At 59.1% G+C, this 13,595-nt stretch overlaps 1 protein-coding gene across 3 annotated transcripts; it reads left to right on the plus strand.

The window, feature by feature from the left end:
- The first annotated feature begins 1,303 nt into the window (after positions 1-1,303).
- On the plus strand, positions 1,304-9,686 carry SH2B1 (SH2B adaptor protein 1). Of its 3 annotated transcripts, XM_080830818.1 has the most exons (10): positions 1,304-1,393; positions 3,376-4,403; positions 4,697-4,798; positions 5,044-5,135; positions 5,246-5,421; positions 7,240-7,452; positions 7,638-7,849; positions 7,986-8,157; positions 8,623-8,722; positions 8,903-9,686. In XM_080830818.1, exons 2-10 carry the CDS (start codon positions 3,465-3,467, stop codon positions 8,919-8,921), a joined length of 2,025 nt encoding a protein of 674 aa, XP_080686944.1. In that variant the 5' UTR covers positions 1,304-1,393; positions 3,376-3,464; the 3' UTR covers positions 8,922-9,686. The 3 variants fall into 3 exon arrangements, with proteins under 3 accessions (XP_080686944.1, XP_080686945.1, XP_080686943.1); XM_080830819.1 differs by lacking the exons at positions 1,304-1,393; positions 8,623-8,722 and having other exon boundaries at positions 3,341-4,403; XM_080830817.1 differs by lacking the exons at positions 1,304-1,393; positions 7,986-8,157.
- Positions 9,687-13,595: the final 3,909 nt, after the last annotated feature.

Genomic DNA, 13,595 nt, shown 5'->3' on the forward strand with positions numbered 1-13,595 from the left:
TTCCATGTATATCTTCCCCCGAACTGGGAAGACGGGTGGACAAAGATGTTGACGAAGACCTTAACAAAGGCCATCTGTGAGCGATCTTGGATTGGTTAGAACAGGGGGAGAGCTGGGGAGGAGGGCTGGCTGGGCCAGAACTTGCCCTCCTCAATGAAGTTTTCAAACTCCACCTGGCAGCCTCAGCCTTGAATAAACGTTCTTGTGTGAGTCAGGATATTTATCCATCTCCAGTCTACAGTGTTCCAGGATGAGTATTTGATCGAAGCCAACCAGCCGGGGTTAGTTCTGGAAATTTTACTGCAAATCTCAGAAAAGAAGCAGGTTCCTTCTCCTTGAATTCTAAGCTGTTAGGACTTCAGTTTGGCGCCATGGAAAGCCATTTTGCCACTGAGATGGGCCTACCTGCAAGTGAAGCCAAGTGCATGGGGAAAAAAGAGGCTAGAGAAGGTGAACCAGAGGTTCCTCACAGGTTTTGGCTTTTTATTCAGCTGTTCCTGAAAAAGCTCGATCCGTTTTTACCAACTGCTTCAGCCCAAGATTCCCCTATTCCTTAGGGCGGTTGGAGCTGGGTCACTGAAGACCTTACTGATCTCATCGTGCTAATGATTTCAACGACTCTCTATACCTTAACGATTCCCATTGTCTGTATCTGGCCTTGATGCCTTTACTGAGCTCCACCCGTGTGTCCACCTGCCCCCTGACGTCCCACAGGCACGTCCAAAGTGATCTCCTTATTTCTGCCCTCTTGTCTTTATTATTTCCCGTCTCAGACGAAACCTCCTAGACCTCCAGTCCCTTTGCTCAGAGACGCCAAGGTCGTAAGTTCAGGCTCCGCCTCTTCGCGGAGCCTCAACCAAGGTCATCCGCGTCTTCCCTCGCGCGGCTCGTTGGGGGCGGTGTCCCGCGAACCCCTCGGCCGCAGGGCCAGGCGCTCTAGGCGGCGGCGGGCCCCGCAAAGGGCCTCCTCATCTCGCTGGTTTCCGGTACTCGGTGGCTACTCTAGCCTACAACGGGGGGCCTCGGAACTCTATCCCCTAAGCGAGCTTCTCTTCGCCAGGTTTTCTCCGGGAGGACACCTGGGGGAACCCCTTGCCACGGCGGCTTCTGCGGTCCCTTTTAGGTGCAACCGGAGAAACCCCTGAGCCCCCCGAGACTCCCCGCCTCTGGGCGCTCCAAGGGTTTGCGCGGACTAGGAGGATGGCGGAAGTGAGTGTGTAGGCACCCTTTCCTCTCGCCGCTCGTCTCTATGGTCGCTTCCTTCGGTGACGGGAAAAGGGGTCCCGGCGCCTGCGCAGAGACGGCCTGGGAGCTAGTCGCGGAGTGCGGGGGGAGGGGCAGGGAGCGGGAGCTGCCGCCGCCGCCGGAGCAAACCGCGGGGACCGAGATGCAGGTGGGACCGGAACCGGAACCCCCCTCTTCAAGTACCTCTTCCCTCTTCGCGACCCGGCCCCGGCGCCTGAGAGGAGCCCTGGGTGGGGGCGGGCGTAGGGGGCGCAGAGGCAGGAGGGGTGCTCGGCCCCGCAGAGTGCAGCCGACGGGGCTGGTCCCGAGGCGGTTGCGGCCCCGGGGAATGGGCGGGTCGAGGGTGTCCAGGGAGTAGGGTCGGGTCGGAGTGCATTGACCACCGGGCCCAGAGGGTCCGAGCCGGGAGCGGAGCCTGCACCCTCCACCACCCGCCCTTCGGAAAATTTCAGAACTGAGCCAAGAGGCAGGTGCACCGGGAAAATGTGTCTGAGTCCTGCTTGGCAGAAGAGAAACTGAGTCACCAGCTCAGGAGCCGCAGGGTCAGCGGGCCAGAAGGGGGCTGGGTCTGCCTGTGGTGCAGAGGGTTGGGTGGGCCTGTGTGAGCCGAGGTGGCCTCTGCCTGGAGATTGGTCTCTCTGCTGTGTCTGCACCTCTTGGCTCGGTTCCCCTGTGTTCCATGACTCTTGCATCTCTTGGCTTCTTCTCGTTGGTTTGGAATTGTCCCTGCAGTGGGAGCCATCTGAATGTGTAGGGTCTAGGCCAGGGAGGAAGGGGAGGGGTCGCTGATTGTCGGTCTGAGCAGGAGTCTGAGGTTTGGGGAGACTTCCCTGAGCTGCCCTCTCCCCCTTCCCCCCCCAGTCCTGGTGCCAGTCATCTTCCAGTATATTATGGGGGAGGAACACTAACAAAAGAGCCATGGGTTGTAAATGTCATGCCCAGCTCTGCCACTTGCTAGTTGTAAGATCTTGGGAAGCCTCCTCTTTTTTCATTGCTCTCTCAGAAGAATCGGAACCCATAAAGATAGTATTAATGGCGGTGGTTTATTGTGTGCTTACTTTGTGTCGAGCCCTGACATGTTCCATTTAATTCTCCCAGTGATTCTATGGGTTAGGGATCATTAGCTCCGCTTTATAGCTACAAATCTGCACTTCAGAGAGGACATATAGTCTGTTCCAGATCAGCCAGCTAATAGGTGGCAGAGCAGGGATTTCATCCCAAGTCCGACTCCAGATCCCATAGCCTTAACCATCAGGGTAACCAGCCTTTAGGGCACACTCCCCAGTGAAAGAAGAGGAAGTGAAAAAGCTCCCTTTTATGTTTTATTTATTTTGTGGCCAACAGAGTCTTGCTCTAACCCAGCCCATAGCCTTTCCCCACCTGGTGCTGCTGCCTCTGGGCCCCAGGCTGAAGGGTTCCCAAAGAATCGGACTGTGGCCATTCCAAGCCTCCGTCACACCGCGTAGGGGTGCTGGGCCCTGGGGTCTGCCTTCAGGACAAGTGCGGTTTCAATCCATCACCCATCCATCCTCCTTCCTGAGCAGTCTCCCTCCTCAGAGCTGGACCTCAGGACCCATGAAACAGGGTCTGTAAGCACTACAGGCCTAGCTCCCCTGAGAGCTGGGGCAGTGAGGGGCTGTGCCTGAGGCTGGGGCAGCCAGGCCCTGGGGATGAGCGCTATGCAGTGGGCAAAACCGTAGGCTTGGAGTTCGGAAACTGTTCTGGGCTTCGGTTTCCTCATCTATTGTCAAGGTTATTAAAGCCTGTTGCAGGGAAAGGTAAGAACAGCACATGGGAAGCATGTGATAGATCTTGAAGGACCTGTTTTAGAGAAGGGAGGTGGCGTGAGTGATAAAGGTTCCTTTTTAGAGAAAAGTGCTCCACGGCTGGCCGTCTGTCACTCCTGGAACCAGAGCCAGGGGGAGTGGGGTTGGGAAGGCAGCAGGGTAGGTGCTGACCGGGGCGTGTGGGGTGTGAGGATCTGGGAAAGGGAAGGGGGGGGCGGTGTGGTGTTCCCCATGGCTCTCCAAGGAGTCCTGACTAGAGTGGGGATTCTGGCTGGGGGTGGGGCTCGGCCCCCGGTCCCACCTTAGCAGTGACTCGGTATATGTGCCTCTCTTCCTTCTGCAGCTGCTGCCGTTCACCCCGTGTCTTCTGGTCGCTTCCCTCTTTGCTGCCCCTCCCCACAGGCTCCCCCTCTCCACCTCCTGGGGACCATCATGAATGGTTCCCCTTCCCCGGAGGATGGGGCCTCCCCCTCTCCTCCCCCTTTGCCACCACCCCCTCCTCCTAGTTGGCGGGAGTTCTGCGAGTCCCATGCCCGGGCTGCTGCCCTGGATTTTGCCCGCCGTTTTCGCCTCTACCTGGCCTCCCACCCTCAGTATGCAGGGCCGGGGGCTGAGGCTGCCTTCTCCCGCCGTTTTGCTGAGCTCTTCCTGCAGCACTTTGAAGCTGAGGTGGCCCGGGCCTCCGGCTCCCTCTCGCCACCCATCCTGGCTCCCCTGAGTCCTGGTGTGGAGATCCCGCCACATGACCTGTCCCTTGAGAGCTGCAGGGTGGGTGGGCCCCTGGCTGTGTTGGGCCCTTCTCGATCATCTGAGGACCTGGCCGGCCCCCTCCCTTCCTCAGTCTCTTCCTCTTCTACGACCTCCTCGAAGCCGAAGCTCAAGAAGCGCTTCTCCCTCCGCTCAGTGGGTCGCTCCGTCCGCGGTTCAGTCCGTGGCATCCTGCAGTGGCGGGGGACCGTTGACCCTCCCTCCCCAGCGGGGCCCCTCGAGACCTCATCGGGCCCCCCAGTCCTGGGTGGAAACAGCAACTCCAACTCCTCTGGGGGGGCCGGGACCATTGGCAGGGGACTGGTTAGTGATGGAACATCCCCTGGGGACAGATGGACTCACCGATTTGAGCGGCTGAGACTCAGTCGGGGCGGGGGGGCCTTGAAGGATGGAGCAGGGATGGTGCAGAGGGAAGAGCTGCTGAGTTTCATGGGGGCTGAAGAGGCAGCCCCTGACCCAGCTGGAGTGGGCCGGGGAGGAGGGGCAGCTGGGCCGACCTCAGGGGGAGGAGGGCAGCCTCAGTGGCAGAAGTGTCGCTTACTGCTCCGAAGTGAAGGAGAAGGAGGAGGAGGAAGTCGTCTGGAGTTCTTTGTGCCGCCCAAGGTGAGGCCCCAAGGAGGGTGGGTGACTGGGAGCGGGCGACCGAGCCACCAGAGTGGAACAGCCTCCGGGCTTAGCTTTGCTCGTTTGGTGTGGTTGGGTTTAGTTCTGTGTCCGTGCTCACGTTGGTTTTTAGAGCTAGCTCCTGACTCTCGGGAGGGATTGAAAAAGTAGCGTTGTGACCCTTGGTCTGACTCCCTCAGGGCATAGAAGGAAAGATGCTGCGTCTCCGGAGGGAAATGACAGGTGGTCCCTGTGCACCAGCGGTTTGGATCTTGTTCTCTTTCCCCACCCAGGCGTCTCGGCCTCGACTCAGCATTCCCTGCTCTACCATCACGGACGTGCGGACAACCACGGCCCTGGAGATGCCTGACCGGGAGAACACGTTTGTGGTTAAGGTAGGGACTCTGGGCTCCTGCCCCCCTGGGAGCGCTCGTGCTGGGGAGGAAGCTCCTGGAGCACGTGGAAGCCAGGGACCTCACAGAAGGAGGCGCCTGTGGGTCCACTGCCTTGAAAGTATGTCCCTGGGGCTGTAGCTTCCCTGGGAGGAGGGAAGAGGGGGAGGATGTTCTTGTTCTCATCAGGGGTGGCTTCCGGCCTCTGGACCTGGACGTGGCCTGCGGGCTTCCTCTTGGCCTCGTAGGTGGAAGGCCCCTCGGAATATATCCTGGAGACAGCCGATGCTTTACATGTGAAGGCCTGGGTGTCTGACATCCAGGAATGCCTGAGTCCGGGGTGAGGAGCTTGTCTGCTGTCAAGGAGGGGACCAGGTGGGGCTGGGGAGCAGCCCTGGGCTGTTCACCTGCTGAGTTTCCTCACAGCACCCTTCCCCCGCCCCTCCGCAGACCCTGCCCTGCCACCAGTCCCCGCCCCATGACCCTCCCCCTGGCCCCTGGGACCTCATTCCTTACAAGGGAGAACACCGACAGCCTGGAGCTGCCCTGCCTGAATCACTCAGAGAGTCTGCCCAGCCAGGATCTGCTGCTGGGAGCCAGCGAGAGCAATGACCGCCTGTCACAGGGTAAGGATGGAACTTCGGAGGGCTGTGGACCTCAGAGCCCCCCACGCCAGGCTCAGGCCCTCTCTCCCGACTTCGACCGTGCACCTCATTCCTGCCCTTCAGCTGCCCACCCCTTCCCACTGAATGTCTCACTTTGGTCCCAGAACGTGCCACACCACAGTCAGCTGCTCAGAACCATCCCCGTCCCCACCTTGCACGAGCCCCACGCCAATGCCTGCCCAGCCTTCCGTGCCCGGCCTTTCCTCCTTTTCCATAAGCCTCGCGCAGACCTCCATTCTGGCTGGAGAGAACGGCTCTCTTCCCCAAGCTTCTGGAACACTTCGTTCACATCTTTGTTTTGCTTTTACTCTGTATCTCTGTACGTATGCCGATGCTATTAGATGTTTGTTTGTTTGTTTTTTAATTTTTTTGAAATTTTTTGGTCTTTTTTTTTTTTAAGATTTTTATTTATTTATTTGACAGACAGAGATCACAAGCAGGCAGAGAGGCAGGCAGAGAGAGAAGGAGGGGAAGCAGGCTCCCCGCTGAGCCGAGAGCCCAATATGGGGCTCGATCCCAGGACCCTGGGATCATGACCTGAGCCAAAGGCAGAGGCTTTAACCCACTGAGCCACCCAGGCGCCCGTTATTAGATGTTTTTGACTCTTTACTTCTTGGCCTGACTAACATATACGGGCCCAATCACACACAGCACGCCCAGAGACATGCGTCCACCTGGCCCAGTTCACCTTTCCAGACGCCAGTATCCCGTTTGTCTTGCTCCTCTGTTCTAGTTTCGATTTCTTGGTGTTTGGCACCCTGGCCGTACTCACCGAGTAAACAGATGGACTGAAGGATCTTGGAGCTAGGGTGGACCTCACAGGTCACGGGCTCCAGTCCCCTCATTTCCAGGCCCCTCAGGCAGCTAAGACCAGGGAGGGGCAATGGCTTTTCAGCAGTCCCTGACAAAGACCGGGACTGTGCCACTCTGCTCCCTACCCCCCCCTTTGCTCTCTGTACCCCACGTGTAGCTCTGCCATCCTTGTGGGCTCAGGCCTGCCACACAGCAGATATTCAGGAATGCCTGAGTGCATTCCCGACCCTGTGCTAGGTTCTGGGGCAGGATGGAGGAACCCAGAGTCACCCAAGATGCACTTCTTGCTCTCTCTGAGGGCTCCCAGTCTAGCTGAGTTGACAAGCTCTCACTCCCTCTGAAAAGCAGGACTCCGCAGTGGAGAGCCTGTGCCTGGGGTCCTCTGAGCAGCACAAGCAGAAAGCGCCTTGAGAGCTCAGAGTGGGAGGAGAATCGGGGAAGGTGGGATAGACAGGATCCACCCAGGGGAGGTGAGAGAGAAGAACAGAGCTTGGAGGAAGCAAATGGTGAGGTGGGGAGAGCCCCAGAGCTTTGGGAGAGCAGGACAGGATGATCAGGCCAGCGTGGAGGCTCCGGGAATACAGACTAATCGAGGTGGTCGGGGTGGTTGGATTGGGCCAGTTAATAGGAGGAGGGTCTTTGATGCCTTTGAGCATTGCGGGCTTTGTCCCATAGGCCCAAAAAGGATGCTTTTTAATGTAAGAATCCTTGAGGGATTGTCCACAGCCCCTGCAACAGTTGCTATCATTTCAGCTGATTCAGAAAGAATAGGGGCACATTCGGAGCCCAGGATGTCCTTGCAGTCACTCCATAGCCCCTCAGTGCCTGGAGCCTGTCAGGGGTCGTGGGTCGGACCGACGGGCCCCTGGCCGAGGAAGGGGGCAGGCGCCTCAGCTCGCTGACTGCCAGCATGCACAGGGTAGTCTCTCCAGTTCTCAACTCTGCCCTCCTCCCTTTTTTTTCCAGGGGCCTATGGGGGCCTTTCAGACCGCCCCTCAGCGTCCATCTCCCCCAGTTCCGCCTCCATTGCTGCCTCCCATTTTGACTCAATGGAACTGCTTCCCCCAGAGTTGCCCCCCCGCATCCCCATTGAAGAGGGGCCCCCAGCGGGCACCGTTCATCCCCTCTCAGCCCCCTACCCACCCCTGGACACTCCGGAAACGGCCACAGGTACCAGAGGTGAGAGCACGTGTCTGCCTCCAGGCCCGGTTGCCCGCCTTCCCGAAACTCTGGTCTCAGGATCCTGAGGGATCGGACCCAGGGGAAAGGAAGTGACAGGTGGAGGGAAAGCAAGGCTTCTTCTCTCCCAGGACGGGGGAGGCTTCCCTGACACCCCGGTTTCCCTCCCTCTCTCCTTCCTGAAGGATCATTCCTGTTCCAGGGGGAGTCAGAGGGAGGTGAAGGGGACCAGCCCCTCTCAGGGTACCCTTGGTTCCACGGGATGCTCTCTCGACTCAAGGCCGCGCAGCTAGTGCTGGCGGGAGGTGCTGGCTCCCATGGTGTTTTCCTGGTACGGCAGAGTGAGACGAGGAGGGGCGAGTACGTCCTCACTTTCAACTTCCAGGGCAAGGCCAAGGTGAGTGAGGGAAAGTCTGTCTTCCATGCCCGGAGCTTGCAAGTGGGGCGGGGGGAACAGGGCTGTCCAGGGGAGGAGGCTTCTGGAAGGGGCAGGGGCGCGGGCTCCTGCTTCACCTTGCTCGCCCTGCCCTCAGCACCTGCGCCTGTCGCTGAACGAGGAGGGTCAGTGCCGGGTCCAGCACTTGTGGTTCCAGTCCATTTTCGATATGCTCGAGCATTTCCGGGTGCACCCCATCCCTCTGGAGTCTGGAGGCTCCAGTGACGTTGTTCTTGTCAGCTATGTCGTGTCCTCCCAGCGACAGCAGGGTGAGCAGAGCAGGTCTGCAGGGGAGGAGGTGCCCGTGCACCCAAGAAGTGAGGAGGTGTGTGTGCCAGAAAGACGGGGCGGGGGGCTCTGAGGAGGAGAAGCCTCGTAAGGGAGAGTAGGGTAGTGAAGGCTCCTGGGGGTGGGGCTTTCCAAGGGGAAGCAGGACACTGAGCACGTAGGGAGGCAGAGGGCTCCGTGCTGGAGCCGGGAGGAAGTGGCAGTTGGGTTGGTGCATTGCCATTCCATCGGACCCCTGTGTTCCATCACTCGTGTGTCTCCTGGATTCATCTTCCTCGGCCTTGTCTTTGCCCTTTGTCGCAGTCTTGCCTTGGGCCTGTCCTTCTTGGGGATGCTTGGTTTGATCCCCCACCCCCTTCCTCCCTTGACGTCTGATGTCCCTGTCTGATCTCTCCCTTTTCCCCACCCCAACGTCCCATCTGTCCCCGCGTTGCCCCCCCCCCCAGGCCGGGAGCAGGCCGGGAGCCATGCAGGGGTGTGCGAGGGAGATCGATGCTACCCCGATGCCTCCTCCACCCTCATGCCCTTCGGAGCGAGTGACTGTGTGTAAGTGTGGTCCTCCTCTCACCGCCGCCCATGATCCATCTTCCATGGACTCGGGGGGTTGCTCAGGAGATGGGATGTGGGGGAGATAGCACATGGCTCCTGGGGGGACAAGTGCAGGGGAGGCCATCACAAGAGCTGGCCTCCCTCCACAGTCTGTCTTCTTACCATTCCTATCTCCAGAACCGAACACCTCCCATGACCCACCCCAGCCCCCTGAACCCCCTTCATGGACAGATCCCCCACATCCTGGGGCAGAAGAGGCGTCGGGGGCGCCAGAAGTGGCGGCAGCAGCAGCCGCAGCAGCCAAAGAGAGGCAAGAGAAAGAGAAAGCGGGCAGTGGAGGGGTCCAGGAAGAGCTGGTCCCCGTGGTTGAGCTGGTCCCCGTGGTTGAATTGGAAGAGGCCGTAGTACCAGGCACAGAGGCCCAGGGAGGCGCTGGATCTGGTGGGGACCCTGGGGCCACCCCGATGGTGCAACTCCAACAGTTACCACTAGGGGGCGACGGAGAAGAAGGGGGCCATCCCAGAGCCATTAATAACCAGTACTCCTTCGTGTGAGACACCCTACCCCGCTCTTTCTCCACTCTTCTTGCTCCCCAGCCCTTAGCTGGTGAGATCGGCGCTGGGTGGGGACGTAGAGGAGCGGTAGGAATCCCCTCCCCACGTGCTTCCTGACCCTTGATGGCCAAGGGCATCTGTGTTGGTACAAGAAGAGGTTCGAGAGCCCTGTTAACTCCCCAGTTCATACACTACAGGTGCCCCATCCCCTGGGCAGGGGATTTGGGCTCCATTACCTCCCTGAGGGGCTCTTATGGTCAGCCCCACCCCTGGGGGCCATTTCCCCACTAACCACCCCCCAGCCCGAAGAAGGGTGAGGGGGAAGGGCTGTCAGTTACTATAAGGTGGTTGTTGTTGTTGTTTTAAACAAAATGGAGAAGCATAAATAAATAAAAGGGTTTATCTCAGTTCCATCGTGATGGCTGTGCCCAGTGTCTGCAGTGGGGGCTGGGACAGGCGGGTCAGGAAGGCAGCCCACTCAGTGTTGCCCGCTCCAGAGCGGAGAGGCTGGAAGGCTGTGTCAGGTCAAGTCCCTGTTGCCCTCCAGCGCTGTGCTCTCAGCTTGAGGCTCTCCTGTGGGCTGTGCTGTTGGTTGAGCGGTAAGTGCAGAGCGGAACAAACAGTGCTTCCCAGGGTCTCCAGCCAAGTTCTGTTAATGGGACAGAGCAGTGAGCAGCAGGATGGACCACCTCTAAGGCCCCTTCCTGCTCGGAATTCTTCGGTGAAGGCTTCCTACTCTAGGGAGAAAGTAGGCAGAGAGAGACTGCGGGGCCAGGGCTGGGGTGCGGTGGCTGTGTTGGGAGAGATTGAATGCGGCAGCCACAGAGCCTGACTGCAGAGGGGCCCTAGGGCAGTCGGGCTGCCCCCCTTCTTGGGGCCAAGCAGGGAAGCTGGAGGGTAGATAACGGAGGATGCTGGCTTCCATGCCTGGCTTTTCCTCTGCTTTGCTCTTTGGCCTCAGCAAGGTGTTAGCCTCTCTAGGCCTCAGTTGTCCTCATCTGTCAAGTGGGAAGTTTTATCTGGGTTGGCGCTGCATACATGATTTGCTTGGCCTGGATAGTGTTTCCACGGGGATTTCACATAGAAGTTCAGATGACCGGCTTCTCCTGAAAATCCAAAGATCCAGCCTCACGTGCTCCGCCTTCCACATTCCACATCTGCTCCATCCCCACTGGCCCACTGCACTCACATGACCTTCCCAGCCCCGTGGGAATGAGTTTGCAACATCTCTCCCTCCTTGCAGCACCCCCGTTCAGCCGGCTCTACTCTCTGAACTGACCTGCAGCCGTGCCCTCTTCCAGTGGAGGGCACCCTTGGGTTTCCCAGCCCTACGGGTGGTGGGTGCCCACAAGGAGGGGCCGGGTTCTGAAGGATCCCTTTTCCCTTGACCCTCCCCCTTTCTAACCTCCACCCACTGCTGCCTCTCAGCCTTCTTCCCGTGCAGCATGGAGCCTATATTCTCGAGCCCCTCAGCCACTGTCCCCACCTCCAGGAGGCCCTAGCCACGCTTATGACCTTGCTATTCTGGGCCTTGCGTCCTGTTGGGAGATGGACAGGAGACAGCTGGGCTCACAGGCCACCCAGGCTGGGGGCTAGCTGGGGGAAGCCTGCTGGCTCTCCCGGTTTTGTCTAATCCCTGGGGCTCCCTCAAACCATGATCTCAGGAGACTGGGGATAGAATTGGCCTTGCAAAAGAGGGGATGGTTTGGGGAGCTGGGTGCTGTGTTCTGGAAAAGGAGGTGGTGAGTGAAGGCTGTGGCGCCCCAGGGTAAGCAGGACCTGATCCCCTCCTAATCTAGCAGCAACTGGTGCTGTGAGGCTCCCCTTCCCCCTAAACCCTACCAGCTTCAGGGACTTGCCTTCTGAAGGTAGGTGGGGAGGGGACCGAGGAGCACCCCCACCCCAAGATTTGCATGTCTTGGCCAGAGAAGCCTAAGAGACTGTTTCCTTCTAAGCTTCTCTTTAAGGATGGTTGAGCTGAAGTTTGGGACCCGTCAGGGTCCAGCCAGGCTCTGTGTTCCTGTCCTTCAGAACCAGGCTTCTATTCCTAGCTTCAGCCCTCCTAGGAGGGGAGGAACACCTTCCCACTGTGGGCTTGGAGACCCCTGGGGAGGGATCCGAGAGAACCAGCGCCGCCTTCCATCCCAGTCCACATCCTCAGCCTCCCTGGTGGCCGGCCTTCTGCAGCTCCTGTGGGGTGGCTGTCCCTCTCTGGCTTCAGCTTCCCCTCTGGGAAGTTGGGAGGGGTCACCTTAAAGGGCCCCGCTGGCAGCAGCGTCCTGTAAAGCCTGCCTCCTGTCCTCAGCCTCCTGCTCTCAGCTCCCCTGAAGCCTGGATCCCTCCAGTCTTCTCCCCCTTCTCCATGTTTGGGCATTCCTGCTCCTTTCAGTGCCCCTGTCAATCCTCCAGGTGGTGGCAGGGAGAAGGCAGAGAGCACCAAAAGGCTTGGCAGTTGCTGAGTCTGACTCTGACCTAAGAAGGTGCTGGGCCACATGGAGGTGCCTGTGGACGTGACCCCCATTGTCTGAGCCCCCCTCCTCAGGTCACAGCTCAAGGGAGGGATTCCTGGGAACCATGAAAAGGAGGAGGGATGGAGCACCATGTCCTCAACTCACCCCAGAAGCTCCCCTCCCCCCCCCAAGTCCAGGCAGAGGAGGGGATAATTATGGGGGGGCTAAATTCTTAAGTGCCATCCACCCCTGCTGGCCTGGCCTGCCTGCTAGCCAAAAGTGAGGCTTCCCCTTCCTTCTCTCGCTGTCTCCCCTGCCATCATCTGCTTAGGAACCTGAGCACCAGTGGGGGAAGCAGCCCGGAGAACCCTTTCAGTGGCCCATACTCCTCTGACTGTCCATCCCAGGAAGCTGGAGGCCTAGACGCAGGAAGGACTTGAGGCTCCCTCTTCCCCTCCCTGACCTTCCACTATTAACTCTCACTGGAACTCTCTCCTCTCTCTACCCTCCTTCCCTCCCCTGCCCCACAGCCCAGGCCACCCTCTGTCTGCTCCTCCAGCAGCTGCCCTGGTAGCAACCAAAAGACGCCCCCATCTAGGAGCAGGGGTGGGGGTGGGGGGCTCGGAGCAGCTGCTTCGACAAGGAAGCTGACACCAGGGCCAGCCGCTCAGCAACAACTCGTGGCTTTGCACCCAGCACTGGGCCCCCACCCACCTGGCTGCTGCAGGCCGGCTCCCTGCTGTCCCCTTTCCCCACTGCTCCTCAGACTTCCCTCTGACCCTGGCGGCCCCGTCTCTGTCTCCCCAGCTCTGTTCTGTCCTTATTTCCCCCTAGACCTGTCCCCATCAATCTGCCCCCTCCCCATTCCTTTGGTCTGGAGCCTCTGCTCTATCCAGCTTCCCAGCCCCCTTTCCTCAACACCCCTTCTTCCCTCACGCTTCTTCCTGTGGGATATGCCCAGCACCTGAGCATGCAGCCTCTGAGCCTCTCTCCCCTGGAGGAGAAGAGTTCAGGGCTAGGGCGGAGTGTGGACTACATACCTTCTAGGATCTGCCATGTGAACCCCTTGAGTTAAAAAACACAGTGTGGAATGGGGGGACCCTCATTCCAGTCTTGGGGTGACTCCCGCCCCCATCCTGAAACATTGATCCCTCTCCCTCCATCATCAGCACATTCTGTAGCCTCTTGGATTACCTGGCTGCCTGGGTATCCTATTTTCTTGGGGAGGGGATTCCCTGCCAGGGATGAGTGGACCCCCCAAAGGCTACGTTTCCAGAGGCCGAGTTAGAGCGATGGAGAGGGGGGAGTTTGGGGGAGAGACAGGCAGTCCTGGCTTTGCTCACCAGGGCTTGGACACTAAATCCCTTGTTGATGGCTGCAGCAACCCCTTCCGAGGGTAGGGTTACCGTCTTCTGCCCTGTCCCCTTGACCCTCTCCCCTCCCTATTTCCCCTTGTCCCTCTAGAGCCATTTCCTTTGGCCCCCAAAGGATGTTGTCCCCCTCTCCCATCCCCTGAAGGTTGGAGTATCTGCCGCCCTTTCAGCAAACTGGGTGAGGAAGGAGACCGTGGCAATAGAAAGAGGTTGGGTACGAGAGGAGGGAGTCAGGGAAGGAGAAAGGTGGAGGCCCCGGAGTAGGAGGGGAAGAACTGCCGGGAGGACTTTGGGACAGGAAATTCGGTACAACTGAGGAAGTCCAGGCAACTGAGGGAGGGGTCAGCAAAACACAGACAGTGAAGTCTCTCCCTGCCCCCCCTTCCCTGGGGCTGGGGCCACCTTAGCTTCCCTCATGAGTGACATCTCAGGCTGCAGCCCCACTGTTCCCCCTCTGTCAGCAGAAATATCTTTCTTCTGACCCCTCCTGCCA

Source organism: Martes martes, assembly GCF_963455335.1.
Source record: "Martes martes genome assembly, chromosome: 18".
NCBI classification, from domain to species: domain Eukaryota; kingdom Metazoa; phylum Chordata; class Mammalia; order Carnivora; family Mustelidae; genus Martes; species Martes martes.